Consider the following 13,976-nt stretch of genomic DNA (forward strand, 5'->3'; position numbering starts at 1 on the left):
CACGACCTATCAGCTGATGTTTCTGGGCTCTTCGCGCAGGACATAGCGCTCAGAAAGATGTCTGTCCGCTTCGGTCGCACTCGAGCTTGTCGAGCTTCGAATGCCTCCTTTGTCAGTTCCTCTTTTTCGTGGGTATGCTTTGACGATTTTGCAATCGAGCTGTAACGAGAACAACCTCACCCAAAAGTTTCGCTAGTGCGGAAGCTGGAATCGATGCAAGCAAAAAAAAAAAAAACTCGGAATCTTGAAATCTTGAGCCTCCCATACGCAAGGCCGCTCATACAAACGGAGGCCCAATTCATTCGCTCAAGGATTGACATATGCGGGATGCTGCTGAACCGCTACTTCCGTTCGATTGCTCTCAAGTGAGCTCGTCAATGATCATGCCTAATCGTGGGGTGTGTTGGTTTCGGTAAACAAGCCCAAACCGCAGAAGAAGCGCTAGCTGATACAACTTGACGGCGAACGGGAAACTGATGTCTTGTATCCTGAAACACTGTAAGAGAAAGAGACGCAGGTACCCACAGGGAATTTTTTGGCAAATCGAACGGGCGTCGTTTCAGAACAGAGGAAAAGGGAACATTATTTCGAACAATTCTAGGCGATTTCCCAACGCTTGTTGGACAATCAAGTTGTTGATGATTTAAGGCCTTGGCATTCGATGTATACACCCAAAGCTTTCGAAACCCGAGCTCAAAGCTCAAAGAGCTGATTAAATCCGGCATTATCCGGTTTTCCGGAGGCACGTGCGTGTCCTCGACCGACAGTACTCTGAGACAACGATTGCTACAGTCATCGTCTCTCGAGGGACTTCCTGAATGAAATCCTCTCGCTAAGGCAAGGGGCTTTTCTCCCCCAAAAAAAGAGAGGACAAGCACGCAAAAAACAATGGTTACAACAAAGAGACTGACACAGATACTACACTTGGGTCACACGAGGACACTGGAGGGACAAGAAAAACAGAATATCCATACCAACAGATTCCGAATTCAAGAAAGGAAGGGTCGGTGGATTATAGGAAATATTGCAAACTTGTACTCTTGGCCGGGATCCCTCTCGAATCTTGTTGAGCTGCAGCTTCGAACGTCTGATACGTCGAGTTGAGGTTCTCGTCCAGTTGTAAAATACTTGCGACATTGCCGCATCTTCAAGAAAAGGAGAAAGGTTTTTTTGTCAGCTTTTTCCAACTTCTTCAGATCGGGCGGTTTCCTGTATGGAAAAGAAATTATTCTCACCGGTAACAGTAATTGGGTGCAGACCACACGGTGACGATTTTGTCTTCAAACATGAGTTTGTGTCCTTCCATGACCTGATTCGATCCCGAGCGAGATTTTCAAAGTCAGCTTGTCGTACGATTGGTATCAGGTTACCCAAGGGCTACGTACGAGTTGATGAGCTCGAGCGATGAGATCGAGTCCATTCGAATGTACGAATTGTTTGACCACGTCGGCACCAAACAAGTAACCTGCACCTCTTGGAGACAACCCCCATCCTTCAATATCTGTTTTTACAAAGGCGAAATCAGGAAGATCAGTCCAGAACAAAGAAACGAAAAGGTACCGAAGTTTTCTCAGAGGAAACGTACCATCTGGATCTGACCACAAGAGGTCACACATGGCTCCATCGTGTGGTACTTCTTGTTTTCGATCAATCAGTCGAATCTAGAGGATTCAAAGCCGCAGCTCGGGTTAGTCAAGGGGGGTCCACGTAAATGCAAGAAAGAAAACGTACTTGGTCGAGCGAGTTGACGTTTGGACTGAGTCCTCCATGCACACAAAACACTCTGCCATCGACGACCGCTCCGAGACTCATGTAATCAAACACTTCACAACAGTACCTCCACACACTCGCGGACCCGTATTTCTTCATACACTCGTCGTAGAATCCGTACACTTGAGTGATTTGTCTCGATTCGTGGTTGCCCCGAATGAGGGTCATGCGGTCTGGGTATCGAACTTTGAGGGCCAACAAGAGGAGGAACGTCTCGACTGAATAGAACCCTCGATCGACATAGTCGCCTACAACAAGAGAGAGACAACTTGTTCAGGGTCGAGTTCTTTTGAAATACAAGCAGGAGAAGGACGAATTACCGAGAAAGAGGTAGTTGGTATCGGGACATTGACCTCCCACTCGAAACAGTTCGAGCAAGTCCCAAAACTGTCCGTGAATGTCACCGCAGATCTAAGCAGAATCAGAGCATGTGTAAGCGGGATCGACGGCAGTGAGAGCCGCTAGGGGTTGGTGGGGTTTACGGTGACGGGAGAGTCGATCCATTGAATGTTGGCCTCTTCGATCAGGATCTCGCGCGCTTTGAGACACAGTTCTTTCACCTGTTGTTCGGATATCGGTTGACTGTGCCTCGTCAGAGAGACTGTCAGCGAGCGGACAACGCGTCTAAACTGGAGCGAGAGATGCGGCACCAGTTCTTGAGTTGCTCAATCTGGCTGCAGGGAAACGGCGGTTCGTCAGCGATCGAGAGAGGCACAGGGTCAAGCTGAACCGAGATCGTACCGGTCTAGACTCGAAGCCATGGTCGAGACGCGAGATGGAGATCAAGCGAACCGATTCGCCAACTCGCGCGAGCGATCTCACTTCTTCAGCCCAGCTCGCGACTCTCTCCAAATCCCCCCAAACCGAGCAGCGATGCCTAGACTAGCAACCAATCCTACCGTCGGAAATGTACGTCCTCGTTGCTTCGAATCGACCATGATCCCCGACTCGCAAGGAAAACTGACCCACTCGGCTTGTTCACGAACGCAGACGGCACTCGCGTTCACGCGCACGTGGAGAGGAGTCGACGCGACGGATCAAGTACTTGGCAGGATCGCAACCCGAATCGCGATCGTCCTCATGGGCAAACACAAACCCATCTACGACCCTGCGAGTAAGGTCCTTCTCTCTTTGCTGGGTTACAACGACGACCAAGCCTGATTCGTTCATTGTTGTACAGATGATTGTGGAGACTATGTTGTTGTGAGGAACGCGACCAAGATCAAAGTGACGGGCAAGAAGGAAGATCAACTCGTGTACCGACACCACACCATGTTTGCTGGAGGACTCAAAGAGATCCCGTACAAAACCATGATGGAACGCAAACCCGAACAAGTCTGGCGATTCCCTTTCACCGTACGCTCTTTTGCTAGCAGCTGACTCGAGAAAAACGATTTTCCCCTCGTCGCTCGCAGATTATCAGGAGAGCAGTGTCGGGCATGTTGCCCAAGAACCGATTGAGGCAGAAGCGACTCGATCGACTCGTCATCTTTCCCGAAGGAGACGTCGGTGCGCTCGAGGCCAACTTGTTGAAGGACTATGAAGGCGAGTTTGGCAAGACGTGGAAAGAGGCGAGACAAGCACGGGGGACGACACCAGCAGCAACGACGACACCGACAAGCGCATGAGCAACAACCGTTCACGCAGAAAAGTAGAAAGGATCCGCTGTCAAAATCTTTCTATTTTTCTATTTCTCTTTGAATGATCTCGACCGATGAGAGTCGTCCGCTTGCATTTGCTAGTGTTTGTGGTCATGTCCGAGGGCGGTTGAAGTACAGAAGCAGTAAAAATAAGACTTATTGGATACGCGCGCGTTTCATCATCGCCGCCGAACCCGCACTCGATCCCTTTCTGTATACGCCCTCTACTCGATCGAAAACTCAAGCACAACACTTGTCGCCTTTACTCGGACAACTATGAAGATCCTGTCTATCCAACTTCTCGACGTGCGACCGGGAGTACCTGCGATCGCGGTCGCCGCCGCCCAGGACCTCTCGAGTTTCAGTTTCTACCAACGGGGCGCGTAAGTTCCTTTCACCTCTAGAACGCGTCCGAGGGGATAGAGAGCGGCGCCAACACGTTGAGCTGGCGAGGCATCTCGATGCACGCGTCATGCCCCCGAACTCGGACCCGCGACAAGATCTCGTTGCCTCGTCTTTCCCGCACGATGCGCGAGACATGTTCAAACTCGAGCAAAGCGACGAGATGCGCGGTCATGCGTTGTCGCAGAGGCAATACGGCCCCTTTGTGTCTACTCGGGAACACCTTGCACCATCATATCTCTGGTTGAACCCAACTGACATCGCTGCTTTGGACAACAGGATTGGAGAGTTTATGAACTTCTTCTCTCGCACGGTCAGCGAACGTACTCCGAGTGGACAACGTCAATCGGTCCAAGAAAACTCGTACACGGCTCACGTGTACAGTCGTCAATCGGACAACCTCTCGGGCGTGATCATCACGGATCAAGAGTACCCCGTACGAGTCGCGTTCTCGTTGTTGAACAAGATCCTCGACGAGTTTACGACCAAAGTCCCGAGATCGACTTGGGAGGACAAGGCTCAACAAGGAAGGAACCAAGGGGGAAAACAAGTCCTCGTCGAGTACCCACAGTTGCAAGAGTATGTACAAAAGTACCAGGATCCGAGACAGGCCGATTCGATCATGAAGGTACAGCAGGAACTCGACGAGACGAAAATCATCCTTGTGCGTCTTTCTTCATTCTTCCCCTCGTATGGGTTTCGCCTGACTGTGGATTACGGTTTGACGACAAATACAGCACAAGACGATCGAGAGCGTGTTGGAACGCGGAGAGAAACTCGACAGCCTCGTGGACAAATCGGCAGCCCTGTCGGCGAGTTCAAAATCATTCTACAAGACGGCCAAGAAGCAGGCGAGCCCATTTTCGCCTTTCCTCCCGAGACTCGCCGCGTCACTTACCACGTTTTCCTCGAATCCGTAACAGAATTCTTGCTGTGTCATTTGCTAAGGGTTCGATCGCTCGTATTGCTCGCGACTCGAACTCGGAAGAAGAGCACTTCGAAATCAGCCAACCGATCCGAAACATCTGTTCATCCACGAGGGAACGACGTATCCGACCCTCCGGCTGTTTTATCGCCTCACATCTTTCCTTCCCTGGGTCCCCCACACTCTTTCTTAATTTCTAGTACGCTTCTACTTCTTCGTCTGTTCTGTGTCTTGTGTGCTCGTGCGTGCGCGACTGTTCTCTCTGAACGAGACTTTGTACGCTCGAAAACCTTTTTTTTTCGCAACATTGTATTCCTTCGTTGTCATCCTTCTTGTCATTACAGTTGTTTGACTGCCATCTATAGAGTACATCCAGACAGGATGTAGAGCCACGCAAAATAAAAAGACGAGCAGAATGACCGAGAAATCTCTTGTAGATCTCGGGTATTACAGTTTACAGCTGTCGCAACTACTCGTCACCCCCTCCATCCTCGAACCCTTCCTGTGAATCAGCCACAAGCTGACAAGGGTCTTGTGGGGCATGGGAGTCGCTTCGAGAGCCAAGCCGGCAGTGCGTCCACTGTACGCCGAAATCCATCGCTACTTCTCGAGACTCGCCCCACCTCCTGTACTCGCCACAGCCGCGTCTCGCACACACGGATCAGTTCGAACAGGACTGGGACCGACGTTGCACTTTCGTCAAACAGGAGGAAGGGGAGGAGATGGACGTTCTGTGATGTCAACTCGCAACTTTGGTTCATCCTCGGTACCCCCGACTCGACCCCGTTCAAAAGATCCAAGTAGAGAATCAATCCCAACCACGACGACGAAAACTCTCACGAAACCGATCCCCCACCCTCTGTCGAAACCTTACCCACACTACCTCGCATCGTTGCCTTCTTCAGTTCGTCGAGTAGCAGCTTCACTCCCTTCCGTCACGACCGAAGGCAGACCTCCCACTCGAGACCAACTCTTGTCTCTCACGACTTCGTTCTTTGATCGACTCAAGATTCGGTTCAAATGGGCCACGATTCGTTCGTATCGCAGGTTTCGACTCGACGATTGGTCTGCGTTCTTCTCGATTGGCATCTTTGGAACATTGGGATGGTTCTTGCTCAAGACGACTTCAGCGTTCGCCGTCTTGTTCGTATTGGTCAACAGCCTCAGCAGTCAAGAGTTCCTCGCCAAGAAATTGGGACAATACTTGACTGAATCGACGGGGATGAAAGTCGTGTTTGAATCGGCAATCGTACCTAAATGGGGGATCTGGAGGAGCAGTGACGATTCAGGTACGACCGAACGGGGAGGAGGAGGGTCCAAAATCGTGTTCAAGAACGTGTACGTCTCGAGGGGACCGGTCAAAGGAGAACTGGGAGTCCTGTCGACTGCTGCACACGAAGACGACGCGTACTCGCATTTGAACAAGGAAGAACGTGAAGAAGCGCTCGAACGCGAGATGAGGTTAAGGGAACTCGTCGCTCAGTGGACTCATTTCCATTTGAGTATCGATACGGTAGAAGTGACTCTCAGTCTCAGGAGGTGGCTCGATGGTAAAGGTCTCGTCAAGAGTGCCGTAGTCAAAGGAGTCAGAGGGGTCGTCGGTGAGCTTCTACCCGTTTCCTGCCCCCCGTCTCTCCCTTCCCTGACTCGGTTTCCTAACGATACGGTCTCTCTCTCTCTCTCGGTCCCTTTCGCCCTGAAACAGAACGATCTCACATCGAGTACGATCCGGATGCACCGACAGATCGTTACGCGTATCGCAACAAACCGAAACCTGGAGATTTCCACCTCGAGTCGCTTCAGATTGAAGATTTCCTCGTCACGATCTATCAACCCGAAAACTTCCGACCCGTAAGTGTCTCGATTGTCAGGCCGCTCTCAATCTCGGACACTGATCCTATTCTGAGTCGAGTTGTAGTACACGTTTTCAATCTTCAATGCCGATATCAGAAAGTTTAGGAAACAGTGGCTGTTTTACGATCTCATGTCGGCGGAATCCATTACGGGTCAAGTCGACAATTGTCTCTTCAGCCTTCACCGTCCTCAGAGTATCGGGAGGACGAGTGAGGAAGATCTCAAAGATGCGAGATGGTCTAGAATGGTGAGATCCCCCGAAAACTTCTTTCCGGCTGTCAAGAAGCAAGCAAGCTCATCCGGATCCTTGGGTAAACAGTCACGCTTCCGAATCGATGGAGTTCCGATCGATCACATGCAGTCCGCTTCAGATACGGGAGTCATGTCGTGGGTCACTTCAGGTCGATTGGACCTCGTTGCCGATATTCGGTTCCCTCGACAAGACACCGATTTGGATTTGTCGGCACTCGTCGCGGATCTCGTAGATGACATTACGGATCGATTGCGAGATCATCGAGATCCAACCGGGTTGAAGAACGATGGACGAGAACGAATTCCAGGTCGAGGGAGTCTCACGAGAGACGCGCTCAAAGCTCCAGAACGAGATCGCTCTGCGATCAATCAACAACGGAGCGAGAAGGAACTCGAAGAAAGGAGACAGGCGTTGAGGTTCAAACGCGAGGTGAAAGCGAGTTACCACGGACTCGATGAGGAGGAAGAGGAGGAACTGTTGAAGAAGTGGGAACTCGAAGGTGGAGACGAAGAAGATTTTGATGACGAGCAAGACAAGATTGTCTCGATCGATCTCGACCTTCGGTTCAAAGACCTCAAAGCTCATGTCCCGGTCAGTAGTTCTGTTGACTTCGGTTCATATGGTCTCTTTATCTTCGCTGACTGGCTCTTACTCTCTCTCTTTTGCCTATTAGTACTTCACCTCGAACCTTTCGTATGTCAACAACGCTTTGATTCGACCGATCGTCGCGTTCATCAACAGCAATCGAACCCTGATCCCGATCCATTGCCACATCGACCTTGGGTTGACCGAGTTCAACGGAAGTTGGACTACGTACGATGTTGGGATCCTCGAAAGAATGTCGGAACAAGTGAGAAACAACCCGTTGCCCTTCGAGCAAGCAAGAGACGTGAATAACAAAGTACTGATAAAATGATTGTGTTCTCTCTTGGAACAGGTTTACGCCGCTCTCGCCCATCACGTACAATCGCAAAACGATCAAAGAATTCAAACCGTCGGTCTGTGGACGTTACAGATGACTGCCAACGCCGTCTTGAGCGCGTTTCAAAAGAATCTCGCACCTCATTGAAACAGACATTCGATCTCTGTTATCGAGCTTTTCATCCCTCTTCTTTCTTTCTCTCGGTCTTCAGCCTTGACATCGATGTTGGGAAAAAAGAAAACCATCATCTCAGGTTCTGTCTACTTCATAAATTGGTCTAAAAAAAGAAGAGTTGATAGTACTCCCTAGACCTGAAAACACCGAGAGACATGACAAAAAAGAAATTAAAGAAACATTTGGCAAGAAAAGAGGGAAAGCAAACCCTGACTGAAGAGGAAAGTAAAAAAAGATAGGATGCTCGCGCCAAGAAAAGGTGAGAAGAACGAAGTTGACGAGGTACGGAAATTAATGCGAGTATGCCGAGGAAGTAAGAAGGCGAAGAGAGAGAGAGAGAGAGCGCGCGCGCGCCGTAGTCGAGAACGGCAGACAGAGCGAGGGTGGGCATAAGGAGGGTCGGCTAACGGCGGAACGAGAGACTAGTCGATACCAAGAGGTCTTCACCGATTTGACGCGCGAAGGAAAATCATGTTCAGGCGCAGGTTCGAAGTTAAGAAACGAAGGAAATGCGGGGAGGCAAGGGAACCGCAAAGGAAGATCAGCTTAGAGGGCCGTCGCAGCTTCTTCCCGGGGCGTGAACTTGAGGTGGCATCCATCCTGTTCGACAAGAACCCACAATCAGCAAAATGAGGGCTGTGATGAAGATGGATGATTGCGCCCATACCTTGGGGAAGAGGGTGGCGATGATTTGGATCTCGTCACTCTCCGGGGTCTTGGCGTGCTCCCAGTTCATCAACATGGCAGCAGAACCAATCACGGCGGTCATGTGCATGTAGACGTAGTTCTGACCAATGCAGCGGTGCGCTCCAGCACCGAACACGAGCCAGTTCTTCGAATCATTGTCGTTGTCGTTGACTCCTCCCGGCATCCATCGCTCGGGTACAAACTCTTCCGCGTCAGGGTAGACTTTCTCGTCGTGAAGGGACTGGATTCGAGGAGTTTCAGCGAAGAGACAAGGTCAGTTTCAAGCAAGGGTACGTCTTTGCATTCAAATCCGGGAGGTCTAGACTCACGTTCCAGAAGGAAGGAATGAGCATTGTGCCCTTCGGGACAGTGTACTCGTCGTTGATCGGGAACGGCTTCTTGGTCAGGTACGGAACCATGATGACCGGGGGACGGTAGCGCAAGACTTCTTTCGTGACGGCGTTGGTGTAGGGCATTTGCTCGAGGAGCGAGAGCGTCATCGACGACTCGTAATCTCCGTGACGGACAGCAGCTTGTTCCTCGCGGACCTTGGCGAGAATCTCGGGATGATCGGCGAGAAGTTGGAATGCGAAAGTGATCGACGACGACATGGCGTCTGTCGAAGAGGAAAGTAGGAGAATAGGTGAGGAACATTGCCTAGGGAAGCGTAATGAGCGCCATCGGTATGACGTACCTTGGGAAGCAAAGATGAACGAAAGGAGGACGAGCGCCATCTCCTTGTCCTCGTATTTGCGGACCTTGCCGGCCTGAATTTCCTCGACCCACTCGTCGAGCAAGCAGTCGGGTTCCTTGCCGGCAGCGACAGCCTTCTTCGACGCAGCAGCAGCTTGCGAGAGGTACTTGACGGTGACCTCGCGCGCGCGGCAAGCGCTCCAGACCTTGGTTCCCGGGAAAGCTGGAGGAGGAACTCAATGTCAGTGCCCGTCAAGCAGCTTGAGGGACGGAGAGGATCTTGTGCACTCACCGAAGGGGAAGTTGACGAGTTCGAGTGCTTGAGTGATCTGCCAGTACTTGTCCGAGACCTCTTTGGCGTCCTTGTCCGAGATGTAATCTCCGCAGAAGACCTTGAGACTCGTTTCCATGTTGAGGTCGCGGAACTTGAGCTGGTACGGTTGAGGGGCGGGGTTCGCGTCGGAGAGCCATGAGCGGAAGTGCTTGCGGTAAATCTGGTCTTGCTTCTTGAGGTAAATCCTGCGAGAGAGAGAGGAGGCCGTCAGATTTGGTTCGGCGTCTTTCAGTTTCGAGGATGACGCACTCGAGAGCCTGGGGGGTGAAGAGGCAGTTGAGTCCCTTGCGGTACTCGTTGTGAACCTTGCCGTTCAGGAAGACCCAGTTCTCGGCTATATAAAATCGACCGATCAGTAATGGCCCGATGTCGTCCAGAATCGTGTTTATAGCGCACGAAGGAGGATCTGCTTGGCACTCCTGACGAGGCACGGCTCGGCCATGGTCGACGAGTTGAGGATCTTGCGAGCATATTCAGTCGTCGAGGCGATCACGATGAAACTGGACCGGCGAAACATTGGTCAACTCGAGCGTTTTCGTTGCTGTCGACGTGCTGGGAGATGTAGACTTACATGTTGAAAACACTGCAATGCGATTCGAGTGGATCGCTCGAGGTCAGCTTCGGGAACGCGCTGATGCGCGACGACAAAAGAAAGGCGATAACGGAGTACTCACGAGACGGAAGCGAGCGGAGTAGCCCAGGCTGCGACAGGGTACTTGTCATGTCAGTGCTTGGAAGGGTCACATGCAAGAACAGGGAAGAAACGAACAGCGCTTGTACGCCTCCATGGTCGGGTTGAGCGATTCGGCAAACTGGCCAATGACGGGCTGTATCGCAAGAAGAACCGCGTCAACTCGAGCCCAACAAATACACTTGGAGACGCGTCGTTGATCGAGCGCCAAGCGAGTGCGCGATGTGGAGGATGCTACAGCAGAGGGTTCGGCGTAACGCGACTCACAATCTGCCACGAGTGACCAGGCAGGGTCGACTTGCGATACCGCCACAGAGTCTGCTCTGCAACGAGCAAAGTCACGACGACGGCGAGGACCGAGGTAGCGATCGTCTGGTTCGACCATTCGACGTGCCACTTGTCGAACGACGAGGCGACTTTGGTGAACAAGGGCGATTCCGACGCGGCAGCGACCTGCGCAGATAGATGAGGAGTCGTCGCCATGATTTACTCGTGCCTTCCAAACGCGCGACGAAACGGGGCGGAGTCGGGATCAGGCCACAACGCGGGATAAGCGAGCGCAAGCGCTTGGTGTTTTTTCGTTCTCGGCGATTTCCACGCCGAGTCGATCGTTCGACTACGAAGTCCTCTCGATCCTCCCCTCTCCTGTGGCCTTTCTTTGGTCATCGAGCACGATTGTCTCGTTATTGACGTGCTCTCCCGGACCATCCGAACACGCAGGCGTTGAGCAAGCGTACCGGTTGCTTTGTCATCCCCCGGCGCGCTCCCTGCCGAATTCGATCCGGGGTTTGGCCCACGCTTCCCTTCCAATCGGCTCGTGCCCTTTTTTCTATTTGTTCTTGTCAAGTTCACTCTCACACATGGATCCGCGCCCTCTTTCCCCTTGATTCAGAACATATCGCAACATTTCAGCAATCACATGACCGAGGCGGTCCCACAAGGTCCCAGCGCAAGCGCGAGACCCGCGAGAATATAAGAGAGACAGAAAAACAAGGAGGAGCCGCCACACCGAAGGTTCACGACCCAAGGCGCGAGCACTACTATGAGAGCGAGAGGCTGCTACTCGCTGCCACCTTCCTGAGCAAACACGAGGTGTTGTTTGATGTCGTCTGCCGTGACCGTCGGCTTCGCGCTCTGAACCGCTCGAAGGAAATCGGTATAAGTCCTGCAGATCACGATGGGGTCAATGAACGGTCTTGACTCGAGTCTTCAGCAGCGCGACAAGGGAAAGGGGCGCCGTACAGAGGTGGCTCGAGCAGATCGTCCGTGCCGATGTCGTTCCACGTCATTTCCTGAGCAGCCGGATCTCCAGGTGAGCAGGGCGTGAGTTTCTTGGTCGTGCGGGGTGGGTCCGAGTCTTCAACCGGAACAACAACCTGATCATACGGAACAAATCTGATCAGTGAAATGAATAGTCCGAACACCGTTTGCGAATCTGACACGGACCTCTTTAAAGTGAGTCGCGCTCAACACCTTCCGTACGGGCTGCATGAGGGCATCCCGCACGACGACCGCGAGATCTGAACCGGAGTACCCGTCCGTCTTCTCTGCCAAAGCGCGATAGTCACTTTGCGACAACTGACACGGTGTCGTGCCAATGTTGAGGTGGAACATTTTTGATCGTGCTGCCGGATCCGGCAGGGGGATGTAGATGCGCTTCTCGAATCTGTTGCGGGGAAACCAATGATTAGTCGCCGTTTATTCGCGTTCAAGATCGTCCAGTAGTCGAGTGGTGACTGACCGTCGCTTGATTGCAACATCGAGGGCCCAGGGAATGTTTGTCGCGCCGAGCACGAGTACACCTTGGGTATCGTTGCCGACTCCGTTCATCTGCACGAGGAACTCAGTCTTGATACGCCGTGACGCTTCCGATTCGCCCTCGCCACGAGTACCACACAGAGAATCGATCTCGTCGACAAAGATGATGGAAGGCGCGTTCTCGCGCGCCATCGCGAAAAGCTGCTTGACGAGCCTGTCCCATGTAATGGTAGTGAGCTCGGCGCGGACAAAGCGTCTCGCTCGGACCAGGCTCACCTTTCACTCTCTCCCATCCACTTGCTGACCAGATCGGACGAGCTGACCGAGAAGAAGGTACTCTTTGCCTCGGTCGCGACCGCCTTGGCGAGGTAACTCTTACCGGTACCCGGGGGTCCGTACAGCAAGATCCCCCGCCACGGCGTCCGTTTGCCTGTAAAGAGATGCGGGAACTTGATCGGCAGGATGACGGCTTCCTTGAGCGATTCTTTGGCTGCCTCGAGACCTGCGACGTCCTCCCACCGTACGTTCGGAGTCTCGGAAAGGATCGCGCCTGTCGAAACGCACACCAAACGTCAGGAAGCACAACGCAACACAGTCTCATCTCTCGACTCACTAGAGAGACCGTCCCGCAGCTTCTTCGTATCGGCATCATCGTCATCTCCGCTGCCCTTTCTGTTTCCGTGGTCGACTCGCCGTCAGTACTGAACGAACAGCTTTCCAGAGTGGGGTAGTCCAAGACGTACTTGGCCTGAGCTCCGCCGCCACCACCGCTCACCGCTTTGCCCTTGCCGTCAGCATCCGCTTTCGCCTTCTCGGTCGAGGCAATGTGATCCTTGAGCTTCTCTGCCCGTTCGAGATATTCCTCGACTTTGGACCTGATCAGGTCCTTGAGCTTTGGGTTCTTCTCATCTGAGGTGTCGAAGCAAAGGCGAGGCGAGAAGGAGGTCAGCAAAGGATATCGGAGATGGTAAGGGTGGGGGTCATCGCAGAAGAATGGCCAAAGGTTTCGCACATTTGTACGCCATGTTGAAGTAATCGAGAGAGTTTCTGCGCTTGGATTCACGCTGATCAGTGTCTAGTTCCGTTGCTGGTCCGAGCAACACGCGACGCACTTGTACAGCTTGAACGCTTCGGCCCATTCTTGCTTGACATCCGCGTCGATCGCCTGCTTGACGATCTCGCATGCTTTCTGTTGGAAGGACCACAGTATCAGCTTGTGCTGCGGCTAACAATCCGTCTCTGAGAGGGAAGCACGGGGAGAGATTGATCGTTCAACCGTGCATGACGCCAGCTTTGTTTTCCGATCGGATACTCGTTGACGCGAAAGCGGACCGGACCGGACTTACGTCGAGAAAGTTGGTGTTGCCAGACATGATGCGCGTGCGCGGTCCGGAGACACGGGTGCCGGAAAGCGACGCGAGCAAGCGTCAGCGGAGAGTGCGATCATACGTGGATACCTCCCCTGAGTTCGATGGGAAAACCTCTAAATCGCACCCGGCTGCTCTCTCCCTCTTCTTCTCCATCTGCCCCGTCCCCCTCTCACGAGGAGAATGGAGTCGACTTGGAGACGTGCGAAGGGTCGCTAGTCATCGCAGCATCACCTCACAGAGGGCCTCGTTCACGCGGGTGCCCTCGTGCGTCGTTCAGCTGTGGGAAAAGGTGAGAGCCCTTAATGTCTCCCTCGCATTCACTCGTGTTCCTAACCCTCATGTTCTCGTTCCTAGTCTCCGGACAACTCGATGCTTTCCACGCTCTCCCGTTTGCAGCCTCCTCGCTCCCACCTGCGACTTTCCCTTCGCTCTCGTGTTTTGCCCGGCCTGGCGTCGTCCCTCCCTCGCTTCGACTCGATGTACCGGCTTACACCCTCGAGACG

The 13,976-nt window shown here is 52.8% G+C and overlaps 6 protein-coding genes across 6 annotated transcripts; 3 read left to right on the forward strand and 3 right to left on the reverse strand.

Annotated features, from left to right (window-relative positions):
* Nucleotides 1-1,012: 1,012 nt before the first annotated feature.
* JCM15063_000155 (serine/threonine-protein phosphatase) lies at nucleotides 1,013-2,531 on the reverse strand (the record flags this gene model as incomplete). The annotated part of the gene is made up of 9 exons (XM_076679324.1): nucleotides 1,013-1,145; nucleotides 1,236-1,309; nucleotides 1,386-1,501; nucleotides 1,586-1,661; nucleotides 1,732-2,018; nucleotides 2,091-2,181; nucleotides 2,253-2,352; nucleotides 2,421-2,444; nucleotides 2,512-2,531. 9 exons carry the CDS (start codon nucleotides 2,529-2,531, stop codon nucleotides 1,013-1,015), a joined length of 921 nt encoding a protein of 306 aa, XP_076533633.1.
* Nucleotides 2,532-2,643: 112 nt separating this feature from the next.
* On the forward strand, nucleotides 2,644-3,398 carry MRPL23 (mitochondrial 54S ribosomal protein uL13m MRPL23; the record flags this gene model as incomplete). The annotated part of the gene is made up of 4 exons (XM_076679325.1): nucleotides 2,644-2,679; nucleotides 2,761-2,884; nucleotides 2,951-3,105; nucleotides 3,186-3,398. 4 exons carry the CDS (start codon nucleotides 2,644-2,646, stop codon nucleotides 3,396-3,398), a joined length of 528 nt encoding a protein of 175 aa, XP_076533634.1.
* A 288-nt stretch (nucleotides 3,399-3,686) lies between these two features.
* YKT6 (palmitoyltransferase YKT6) lies at nucleotides 3,687-4,759 on the forward strand (the record flags this gene model as incomplete). The annotated part of the gene is made up of 4 exons (XM_076679326.1): nucleotides 3,687-3,793; nucleotides 4,092-4,476; nucleotides 4,550-4,663; nucleotides 4,736-4,759. 4 exons carry the CDS (start codon nucleotides 3,687-3,689, stop codon nucleotides 4,757-4,759), a joined length of 630 nt encoding a protein of 209 aa, XP_076533635.1.
* A 519-nt stretch (nucleotides 4,760-5,278) lies between these two features.
* JCM15063_000158 (mitochondrial distribution and morphology protein) lies at nucleotides 5,279-7,913 on the forward strand (the record flags this gene model as incomplete). The annotated part of the gene is made up of 6 exons (XM_076679327.1): nucleotides 5,279-6,338; nucleotides 6,443-6,588; nucleotides 6,656-6,838; nucleotides 6,911-7,435; nucleotides 7,518-7,694; nucleotides 7,782-7,913. The coding sequence occupies 6 exons, from the start codon at nucleotides 5,279-5,281 to the stop codon at nucleotides 7,911-7,913; spliced, it is 2,223 nt and encodes a 740-aa protein (XP_076533636.1).
* A 573-nt stretch (nucleotides 7,914-8,486) lies between these two features.
* JCM15063_000159 (uncharacterized protein) lies at nucleotides 8,487-10,828 on the reverse strand (the record flags this gene model as incomplete). The annotated part of the gene is made up of 11 exons (XM_076679328.1): nucleotides 8,487-8,540; nucleotides 8,608-8,868; nucleotides 8,957-9,243; nucleotides 9,322-9,543; nucleotides 9,613-9,839; nucleotides 9,904-9,988; nucleotides 10,051-10,154; nucleotides 10,226-10,237; nucleotides 10,329-10,356; nucleotides 10,424-10,481; nucleotides 10,613-10,828. 11 exons carry the CDS (start codon nucleotides 10,826-10,828, stop codon nucleotides 8,487-8,489), a joined length of 1,554 nt encoding a protein of 517 aa, XP_076533637.1.
* Nucleotides 10,829-11,404: 576 nt separating this feature from the next.
* VPS4 (AAA family ATPase VPS4) lies at nucleotides 11,405-13,476 on the reverse strand (the record flags this gene model as incomplete). The annotated part of the gene is made up of 10 exons (XM_076679329.1): nucleotides 11,405-11,510; nucleotides 11,588-11,721; nucleotides 11,792-12,011; nucleotides 12,087-12,317; nucleotides 12,380-12,653; nucleotides 12,717-12,775; nucleotides 12,847-13,012; nucleotides 13,116-13,150; nucleotides 13,216-13,292; nucleotides 13,390-13,476. 10 exons carry the CDS (start codon nucleotides 13,474-13,476, stop codon nucleotides 11,405-11,407), a joined length of 1,389 nt encoding a protein of 462 aa, XP_076533638.1.
* Nucleotides 13,477-13,976: the final 500 nt, after the last annotated feature.

This window comes from Sporobolomyces koalae (genome assembly GCF_050403365.1).
Source record: "Sporobolomyces koalae JCM15063 DNA, S_koalae_JCM15063T_v1_ctg21, whole genome shotgun sequence".
NCBI classification, from domain to species: Eukaryota; Fungi; Basidiomycota; class Microbotryomycetes; order Sporidiobolales; family Sporidiobolaceae; genus Sporobolomyces; species Sporobolomyces koalae.